Source organism: Grammomys surdaster, unplaced genomic scaffold (genome assembly GCF_004785775.1).
Source record: "Grammomys surdaster isolate TR1022 unplaced genomic scaffold, NIH_TR_1.0 165, whole genome shotgun sequence".
Lineage (NCBI taxonomy): Eukaryota > Metazoa > Chordata > Mammalia > Rodentia > Muridae > Grammomys > Grammomys surdaster.
The window spans coordinates 11,810,329-11,821,023 of NW_021604613.1; the positions used below are offsets into that span (position 1 = coordinate 11,810,329).

Sequence of the window (10,695 nt, forward strand, 5' to 3'; positions counted from 1 at the left end):
CCCCCACCCTCCAGCCCCCACCCTGCTTAGCCTGGGTTCTCTGCTGAGTGTAGCTGAAGATAATGAAAGGCTTCGAGTCAGCCATTAGCTTAGTCTTGTTCCCTGTTAAGCTTAATTAGAGTGGCTAATGTGCAGCAGGCTCGGCTGCTGCTGCTTCCTGTACTCCGAAAGGGGAGGTGGGGATGAGTGACAGCCGATAACATGGCTTTGAGGACAGTCACAGAGAAGGTCCAACAACTGTCCCCAACCTCACAGTTGGCAGAAAACCAAGATTTGACTGTACTTGTTTTTACATTGAGATTTCATTTTCTCCCCTTTAGATAAAATATTACATAAACTTGAGCTACAGATTAACGAGTTGTGTTGACTAGCACATGCCATTACTTCCAGGTTACCTTCAGACTTTCATGTATGTCCTGTCTACCTGTTACACACTGCATGCATGTATCAGAAGGCGATTTACTTTGGTCACAGGAGGTGGTAGGCATTTTTCCATGTTGGTATGTTTAGCCAACTTATTTAAGTATAACTGATGTGACCAGCCTTCGGATTGTAGCCTGCAAATAGTTTCCAGTTGTGCCCCAAAGAATAGTGCCGGGGGGGGGCCTTCTGGGGGGGAGCTTCCTGCTCATGGATCTCTGTCATCCGTCAGGTTCTCTCACTGTACTTCTTAGCTTTCTCTTTATAGGCTGCCTCCCTTATGGCAGACGCTCCCTGTGGGCCTTCTCCATCCTCAGCTTCTGTCTCATCTCCACACAAGCAGTTTGGTTGACATTTGGAAAAGAACCTGCCCATCCTAGGTTCTACTTTAATCCAATGATAAGTGAGACTCTAATCTGGAGTTGAGTCGCCCAGCTCAGGTGGAGAGGGGGAGGGGCACTTCACTGGCTTTCCTCTGAGTGCCATCTAGTGAGAGAAATAGCCCCTTACCAAATTACAAGAGTGTCCATGTAAAGACAGCCTCAAGTGTTTGTGACAGTAATCCTCACAAAGGTCCTTCATGGAGAGTGCATTGCTACAGCTCCTCAATCAGAAGGGGAAACGGGAAATAATGGCCACACGCAACTGAATCGGGGAGCCTGGGAGCTGCTGAAATCCCCTGGCTGTGTTTGGACAGCCCACACTCATTTGTCACACCTTAACCTACAAAATGAAGGGACTGGAGATACATCCCTGTCCTTTCTGCTTCTAACACTTTGTGAGCCCTGCTAGCCATTCCTAATCCTCTTGCCAAACCCTGGGATTAAGTCTGATCCAACAAAGGGAACAGAGAAAATTGCTTTTAAAAATTGGTGACAATTTTAAAATTCAGAAGGAGGCCTTCCTGTCCAGCCTGGCACTTGAATCCCAGTGAGCTGTGAGAGAAAAGTCACGGCTTTATCCTGGAATTGATTCCCTCTGGCCTCGATTCAGCGTAATCACATAGAAATCATCGTGCCTGAAATCACCACTTTCAAAAACAACAGAACTGGCAATGATAAGCATTGAACAGACCTGCCTGACCTGAATGTGTGTGTGACAGAGAGCTGGCTGATCCGCCTGCCATGCACGTCACGCTGGGAATGGTGCAGAGCTGCAGTTAAAGGCTGGCTCAGGTAGCCCTAGTGGAGTATAGAAGGTGCATGGGGCTAGCAGGCCTGCCCAGTGATCAGGGATACTCATGACCCAAGCAACAAAATTCTTAGCCCGTAGTGCCCACCCATTCCCATGCTCGCAGCCTACAGAGCCCTGTCAGCCCCTCATCCTTACGTATTAGCAGCCCCAAATAGTATAGGACCTGATAAGGGCAGTGTAAATGGGCTGAGTGATGGGGAGCTAAGCGGCAGAATTCACTCATGGATGGAGCAGAGAGGGACCGTCACAGGGTCATTATCTCCCTATCAGTGGTGGTTCTAGACCTAAAGAGTAATCTCTAAGTCTCTCAGATAGGTCTCCGTTCCTACAAATGCCTCTCATCGTGGATGCTGCTGCTGTGATCACTGCTTAGGGACTCTTCAGGGATGAATATGGTGGTCGCTAAGCACCTTGTTGTCCTTTCAAACTATATCCTAAAGAGTAAACCTTAATGTTCGTATGGAGCTCCCGCCAGTTTCTTCCTCTTCTAGTACTTTCTAATGGCTCAGCAGAGCTCTTGGCCCAGCCTTTAACACCAACCATTCCTTGTTGCAGTCACACATCCAAAGAACAACTATTCCTCAAGAACCCCCTGCAGCTCCCTGCTGCCTCTGCTGAACACTCATGGGGTAGCTTCCGGGAAACAGGGGAATTTTGCCCGGAAGTCATCTGGTCACAACAAGCCCTCTGAGGGAAAAGCAGCGAACCCCAAAATGGTGAGCGGTCTTGCCAGCACTGCCGATGCGTGTCACCAGACCATGCCCACTAACAAGCAGGTAAGCCATTCTGGGAGAACCTTGAAGCACTGCCTGCAGAGGCCTCTGCAGATCCTGGTCCGTGGTACTGGAAAGGAAACCACCATCCATTTCCAGGGGAAGAAAATGAACCTACTAGCCACTGAGCTAGTGGTCCTGGCCAGGATCCCTCCGGCTCCAGGAGCACCACCTGACTTTATCTCGTCATGCTTATAGGCTCCTACCTCTGTCTGTGTGTCCAGCTGTGTTAGCTGGTTCACCTAATGGAGACAGTCCTCTCATGCCCTTCTTGCCAGCATCTCCAGGCCCCGAGGAGATATAGGAACGAGATGTAGAAGCAGATCACTATTATCGAGAGGAAACCAGTGACTCAGGAGCAGATTGAAGACAGTGCAACTTCATTTACTTGGAGTTTCAGTAAAGCACACATATTTCAAAACGACTTGATTCATTCCTGTCTCCCACGGCCTCTAACAGTACAACTTTCCCTCCTCTTTCTCTGTTGTATCTTTGAGAGGGAAATAGTAGGTCGCGGTTAAAAGATGAACAAGAAATGGAATTTGGTGACATGGGTGCTGGGCAGATGACAGTGATAGCTTTCACGGTCTCTGCAACTTCCTTCTTCAGTGTTCCAGACTGGTGGCTGTCTAGCAGATACCCTGTTGGGTCTCCTTGGCCTTTTAGGGGTTCCCACTAGCAATGCTTCCAGGAATTCCTGTGGTCCTGAATGACATCATGAGCTATACAGTAGCAGTTTGGTATGGGGCACTATAGAAATACACACAGGCTAAATGTGCCTTCACTGCATTGCTCCATGCTTGCTCCCAAACACCATAATGAACACAAGTGTAAATTTTAATCCAAGAGTTTCCCTTACTCGGTTTCTTTAAAAACAAAGAAAGCCAAATCCATTGCTATCGGTAGATCCTTTTTCTGCTCAGTGATTCCAGTGTTCAGGTGATGGCTGATTTAAGCTGTTATATATCTAAACAAAGCAGTAAAGACCAACAAGAAGGGCTCTGTGTTTCAGAGTAACTGTTATGAGACCCACATCATCATCTTTCCTACAGATTGAGAGGTGAGTGAGGCTGGTGTGACACCCACCCAGGATCAGCACTCTCCCTTCAAGAACACACTCCAGTATTTGAGGTCCTAGAATTTTGCTCTCACGAGTTCCCAAGCCTACTCTCAAGGACTGTTTGAACCATTTTCTTTGGTCCACCGCCTTGAGGGAAGAGCATGCTGCCAATCTGCACACCCCTATATCCAAAAGATATGAGACTAGGGTAAGCTTAGGTAAAGTCAAGTGTCCACATTGCTGTGTGCAAGGCCCACTCTCACTGTGGGATGCTGCAGTGAAGGAGAAGCATTCAGACAGGATGTGGTCCTACACTGAATACTTTTGGTCTAGGACCTGGATTATTGGGTGCTATTGTATCCTAAAGCTGTATCATAGAGTCACTGTGTACAAATCTAAAACCTTATAGCTTTATAACTCACCATGTTGCCTTTTTAATACTAAGAGGTCTGATTTTTCAAAACATAGCTTTGTGTGTCGGTTATGTGCTTGTGAGTCTTGTCAGGAAAGAGCACAGAAAGTGAGGGTGTTCTACTATTTTCTACATACAGACCCAGGCAAGTCCTGTAAACTAACTATCCACATCTACACAGTGAAGTGACTTAGAGTCATCACCTTCAAGGATGACTGTGATTTACGAGGCGTAGTGACATACTTCCTGAGTGCCATCCCTCCGTCACCTCTCAGTGTTAGCTGCTGATATCGAGGACTCTTGGAGTCTTTAGCTTACATGGACAGTCAGCTTAGGCCTGTCGTTGCCTTTCTACCAGTCTCCTTATGTGTCTGGCTGCTCTGGCTTGTTGAAGGAATTGCTTTTCGGTCTGAGGCGTTGAGCTGATTGGCTTTAAATTACAAAATGTTTTAGAAAAATTACCTCTGTGACCATAGCACATTAAGTACTTTCCCAGAGGTCTCCCAGGTACACCTCATCCCTGCATTTGCCTGAAGTAATTCTGAACTGTAAGAATGGTTGTTTGGAAATAAATTAGGAAACCTGTTTTGGAGAAGAAAAATCACAGGCAGAATGTCACTTCTTTCTTCATATATGTGATTAAAATTTAAAAACAGACTGTACAGAATATTCAACTTAGAACTTTTTGGGGTACAGACCCATTTATGTCCTGCCCAACTATGAAATGAAACACATTCATTGTATTACATTTTAAGCATACAGGGGTTTTGGGTTTGGGGTTTAAGGTTTGGTTAGGTTAGGTTTGGGGTTTTGGCTACTTTCTGCTTCTGCTTCTTCCTCCTCTTCTTCCTCCTCTTCCTCCTCTTCCTCTTCTTCCTCCTACTTTCCTATCTCCTCCTCCCCTCCTCCTCTTCTCTTTGAAGATAAGCACTTTTCTTTCAGTTCCATTTACAAGGCTGTGATTCTAGATCAATAATTATGTCGACTTGACCTATTTGCATGTTGTCTATCTCTACTGTGTTTTGAAAAGCTTTATCTATGATTTAGGGGGTAGATTTTCCTGATGCCTACTAGTGTCTTCTGTGGTTTGTTGACTTCAGACACCTCATTTCTCTTTTTAGCAGAATGGACCTTCCAGCCAAAGACGAAGATACAATCCACAGTATCACAACAGGCTAAATGGTCCAGCCAAGTCCCAGGGCGGTGGGAATGAAGCTGATCCTATGGTGAAGAGCAACAACCGACACGAACACAGAAGACAGCCACATAATGGTTTCCGTCCCAAAAACAAAGGTGGTGCCAAAAACCAAGAGGCTCCCATGGGAACAAAGGCCCCAGAGGCCCCACCACATTCTGAAAAGGCCCGTCGAAGGCAGCATGCGGCAGACAACTTAGAGGCCAGGCCTTTCCGGGGTAATGTCGGTAGGGTTTCACAGTGCAATCTTTGTCCCACTAGAATAGAAGTTTCCACAGAGGCCACGGTTCTCTCCGTCCCAGCTGTGACGTTGGTGGCCTGAGCTGGGAAAGAAGAGAGCAGGTTTTGCCTGGTTGTGGTTCCCTGCCCAAGGTGCTGACCCAATCGCTGCCAAAAGAGAGTCAATCAGAATATACAAGTCCCGTATGTTTGTGTCATCCTCTCGCAATCATTTTTACTAGTCCTAATCCTAATACTCTGCTCTAGCTTGCTTCAGAACTCCCGTGGCTTTGCTTGATCTGTTCTTGCTTCTCCTCATCAAGACTTTGCATCGTGTTAGCCAGCCAGTATTTACTCATTGTTAGGAAAAATCAATCGAGATGTGGCTGAAGATCAGAGGCTCAGTCAGCAACCTATGTTGTAGCTGTGATGTCAATCCATTGGTTGTCTTTAGAGAGTTAATGTTGAAACAAGAAATTCTTGATCAGACAAACGTGATCTGCTGAAGACACATGTGCTTTTGTAGAATTTAACATCTGGTGTTTTTCTGAAATATATATAAATATATATATAAACATATATTGCTTTATTTGAAACAAATTAAAATATGCTGCATTTGACACCTGGCTTGTTCCTTTTATTGATGCCTACCTTGTTGAATGTTCTCTGTAGCACTTTTGAGAAAACGTTAGAGATCAGAAGTTCGGTGCAAAGCTCTGTTTCCTTTGAAATAAGAACTCAAGAAATAATGATATTCCCTCAGTTGCCATAGGGACAGGTGCTACGCACCCCAGTCATCTTGGATGCCACATGGTAGATGGAAACTTGAACATAACGAAATTTACCTCAGCCTAGCTTAAACAATAGATTAATGGTTCATTACCCAGAGTCCAGTTTGATCACGATTCCTGCTCCTTTCTCTTAGTTCTGAATGCTGTCCTTCATATTCTGACACTATATTCAGAATGATAATAATGACTACACTCTTGAGCTCTCTCACCAGCTTTTGTGTGGGACACTGGTCTTGTCAGAGGTCACAGCAAAACTCTGACATGCTATTACTTGTTACAGACCTGACTGTAGGTCATCCATGGGGTAAACTAGCTACTAGCATAAACTAGCTAACAAATATGTTAGTTAGCATAAACTAACCATAGTCCACCCACACTGAAGCGAGGCCTCCCCAGAAGCACTGGTTATGTAGAGAAGAGCTACTGTTGCCTCAGCAAAGAAGAGTGGGCATAGAGTACCCCAAAACCACAGGGCCTCAGTCCCCCCATCTTTTGACTGCCAGGCTTCCTTTACTGGCTGCTTTCATGTGCAAATGCACCCTTTCAACTCCACCTTGAGATTTTTTTTTTTCTGACAATCCAGGTTCACTGGTTCTTGTCCTCCAAACAGCTGAGCCTGCTAGCCACACAGGCATTTTTTCTTCTTTTGCCAAGTACAGGGGAATGTTTGCTCTCTCCAGAGCTTTCTGAGGTCTCTGAGTATACCCAGAGATTTAATAGGAATTCAAAATGTCAAGTCACATTCCAGGAAGGAAGGAAGAGAAACTCAGTCAAATAAGAAAAGATGAGTGCTTAGGACCGAAATCTGTTTACCCTGCCTGAGACCCTGAATTTATATCTTACAAATCAGAAGGATTTTTTTTTAACACAAGTTTTGTGTAGCAAGATTCTGCTCAACCCCTGAAAAATGTCCGTTGAAATGTGGCAGCTGTAAAGATGGAGGAAGATACTTCTTACAAAAGGAAAGAAAATGGCCAGGTGAAAAATGTGCCTGCTTGTCAGAGTGCCATCCAGCCACTCCTATCTTCTCCCACGCCCTGGAGTCAAGAAAACTCAGACACATTCCCAAGAACATAGCAAGCACTCCCAGATCACTGGTAAGAAACAAAAGAATGATAAAAGTATTCAGACCTGATCATATTTTCCCCTGCTGTTTGCCTTAGACTCTGGCATGTGAGCATGTTCGAGTTTGTGTTTTAAAATGGTGATAAGGCACTTTAGACCAAAGTCAGGTCTGTGAAATAAATACTCTGTCACATTTCTTCACCTCTGTAGAACCACTTGTTTAATCCTAAGTCATATTCTAATGTCTTTCACTGTGTGTACATATGCGTGCATGTATGTATGTTCAGACACCTGCATAATAAGGGGAAACCAGAGAACGAGCTCTAGTATTGTTTATCCTCAGGAGATGTCCACCTTAGTTTTGTTTTGTTTGTCTTCTTTAAGATAGGGTCTCTCTTTCTCCCTGGCCAGAGGCTTTTAGGCTCACTTGTCTGGCTAGCTAGAGCATCCCAGGAGTCCATTGTGGCTGCCTTCCAAGCCCTGGAATTCCCAATGTGTGCCAGCTTTTTGTTTGGTTGGTGTTTTGTTTTGTTTTGTTTTGTTTTGTTTTGTTTTGTTTTGTTTTGTTTTGTTTTGAGACAGGGTTTCTCTGTAACTCACTCTGTAGACCAGGCTGGCCTATAGAAATCCGCCAGCCTGCCTCCCAAGTGCTGGGATTAAAGGCGTGCACCAGCTTTTATGCAAGTTATTGGTATCAAAGACGGGTCTTCATGCTTGAATGGCAAACATTTTACCTACTGAGTGATTCTCCAGCCCAATTCTGCCATTCTCAATAAAGAGTGGTAAACCTCTTTTAAAAATCCAAGTGCTATGAACACTACCTATATCTTTACTTAAGATACAGAAGTCAGAGAAGTAGGCAATTCTCTTTAAAACATTTCTTTGACAGAGGTCAAAACTGCTTAATACTCATAATGCATGCATAACCTCAGAACTCACCTACATGACACTACATAGATCTGCAGTCAAGACTCTGAAATCCAAACCCTATTGGCTTCCCAGTTACATTCCAAATTTACACTTCACTGGAGAATCTGTTCCCACTCTGTGGCCATGAGAATGTCCCCTGCACCCGTGTTTAACCACTAAGAAATTGACCCTCAGTAAAGGCTTGGTTTAAGGGAAGAAACTAGTAACACTAGTCCTAATTGAAAGCTCAGTTTACAGACAGAGGTTCTATTCACCTCAGAAACAGGAGTTCTAATTAAACACAGGTTAATGGGAAAAGTTACCAGCTACAAGTTTTTGTTAAAGGACTTGAGAATTCTATTTTTTCTATAAGTCTAGATTTGAACCTCAATCCTGATTTGATCATGAGAAACAGAGACCAAAAACTCTATTTCCTTCCTAGACCAGTTTTCAGTGGGGGATGAGAGGCTGAGCTGGTCCCCAACTGTACAGAAAATACAGATTCCTCACTGCTATTGACAGACACAGCATTGTGACCCCCATCACCACCACCACCACCTTTTACACAGTGCCTGCTTTGCTGGCTGCCTATGGTGCCCTCATGTGTCAAGCAAGGGAAACACTTTTTGCTTTTCAACAGACATTCTAGTGTCAGCTCTAGTGCATAAAATAATGCAGTGGTTTTCCCCCTCCCCCATTCAGAGTAAAACCTAAAATTCACAAATAGGAACACCATAATTCCAAATGACCCCAAGACGAAACAGTATTGATACAAAAAAGTGCTAGCTGGATACTCCAACATCTCTCAGCCTACAAAATAGCAAATGAAGCAATGATCGTTCACTAACTGACCAATATAGTTGATTTTTCCTGAAAGGATTGAGCATTTTATTTGTTTTAATGTTTGAGGAAAAACAAGTGTGAAGGATTGATTGGAAGGTCCTGGGGTCATTTAACTAAAAATCTGAAGCACAAATTTAATAGCACAAAATTAAAGCGCAACTTCAATAACTTACAAGACATTATAAGTTTTTTTTCTTTATCTTCTTGCTTTTCATAACAAGTCTTTATAAGTCCTAAGAAATGTGTCTGTGTACTCATAGTTGCTGAGGCTCGGCTCCCATCCACAAAGGCTCACTGCTGCAGCGCCATGGGCAGAGCCTGGGGTCTGAATCTAGTCATCCTGCAAAGGAACAGCACTGCTCCCAGCTGCTCTCACCACGCAAGCTTCCTGCATGTTCTTTTAGAATCATTTCCAGAAGCCTCTTTATCTGAGGCCTGCCTATTCCCATAGCCTAGAAGAAGTCTGGCACTACCACCAGGTTCAGATTTTACAGGAGAAATTGCCACACTCAGATTCCATAAAACAAAATTCTAAACAAAATGTATTTATGTGGGGAAAAGTATGTAGTAAATTTTGACACACACACAATTCAGAATGATGACTGTGGCAATGAGCAAAGAACTAAACAAACAGTTAAAAACATTTCTTGTCAAAAATAAAATAAGCCATCCTATTTTAAACCTGAGATACGCAACTGTAAATTAGATTTATGACATACTCGAGCCCCACTAGCCTGTAGCCTTAAACACATCTCTGTTTCTCCTTCACACAAGCCCCAAAGGCCTGCAAATCAGAGTCAGGTCTCTTGCAGCAACTGCACCGTGTCTTAGTATCCGTTTTCTGTGTTAGTTGCTGCTCTGTTACTAAACCAGTAATTTAAGAGGAGAAGGATTTATTTCAGCTCAGGATTTGAGGGTGCAGACCATCATGATGGTGGTGGGGGTGGGCACATGGCGGGGGCAGCATGGCAGAGGGGTAGCGCAAGGCTGCTACAGCTGGAAAGGATCTGAGTGCTGGGCCAGGCACTACACCTTAGTCGTTATTAAGTAAATACTTGCTCAGACAATAAAGTGTTCCTAAAAGCAAGCATGGCATGGTGGCGCATACCTGTAATCATCCTAGCATTTGGGAGGTAAAGGCAAGCCGACCTTCCTCTTGGCATTCTTGTTGCTGGTTTCCTCCCTCTTAGTTCGACTCCTGCCTTCAATTGCCAGCTCCAGTCTTCTCATACTTGCCCCTAATGAGGAGAGGCAATTATATGCTCAAGTTGAGACACTGCCACTTGCAGAAGGCATCGGGAAAAGTCTGAGGACATTTCTGATTGCTGACCAGGTGCCACCACCTATCCTCCAGTGCAAGTACAATCCCAATGACCAAGCGCTCTCCGATCCAAAATGTCAACGATGCCACTGTGCTAGTGGCAACAATGCTGTGTGCTCTGTGTCCCCCAAAATCATGAGTTCTGAAATGCAACTGTATTGAAAGGCAAGGACTAAGGGGAAACATTTAGTTTACAGGGGCTCCATGCTTGAGTGGACTAATGTCAATACAAAAGGCCTAGAGGTTTTCAATTCAGTCTTGTTTTCTCATACCCTCCTGCCCCTCTGCTTCCAACATGTGATGGAGCAGAAAAGGGCCTATGCTACATGTAGGCTCCTTAATCTTAGACTTCCCAGCTTCCAGAACTATAAGAAGTCTTCTTAGAAAAGGAGCCTCAGGCCTTCTGTTACAGAAAAGGAAAGGATAAATACTAGGGCTTGAAAAAAGAGACCACCCAGCAGACAGACAGGAGACCACCCAGCAGACAGACAGG

At 44.5% G+C, this 10,695-nt stretch overlaps 1 protein-coding gene across 9 annotated transcripts in view; it reads left to right on the forward strand.

Annotated features, from left to right (window-relative positions):
* Spats2l (spermatogenesis associated serine rich 2 like) overlaps nucleotides 1-5,895 on the forward strand; it is a 167,390-nt gene extending 161,495 nt beyond the window's left edge. For 6 of the 9 annotated variants that reach the window (XM_028765626.1, XM_028765624.1, XM_028765630.1 and 3 more), the window contains 2 exons: nucleotides 2,170-2,390; nucleotides 4,981-5,895. In XM_028765626.1, coding sequence (XP_028621459.1) covers nucleotides 2,170-2,390; nucleotides 4,981-5,376 — 617 coding nt within the window. In that variant the 3' untranslated portion in view covers nucleotides 5,377-5,895. The remainder of the gene's footprint in view (nucleotides 1-2,169; nucleotides 2,391-4,980) is intronic. The other 3 variants (XM_028765631.1, XM_028765627.1, XM_028765629.1) reach the window with 1 other exon arrangement.
* Nucleotides 5,896-10,695: the final 4,800 nt, after the last annotated feature.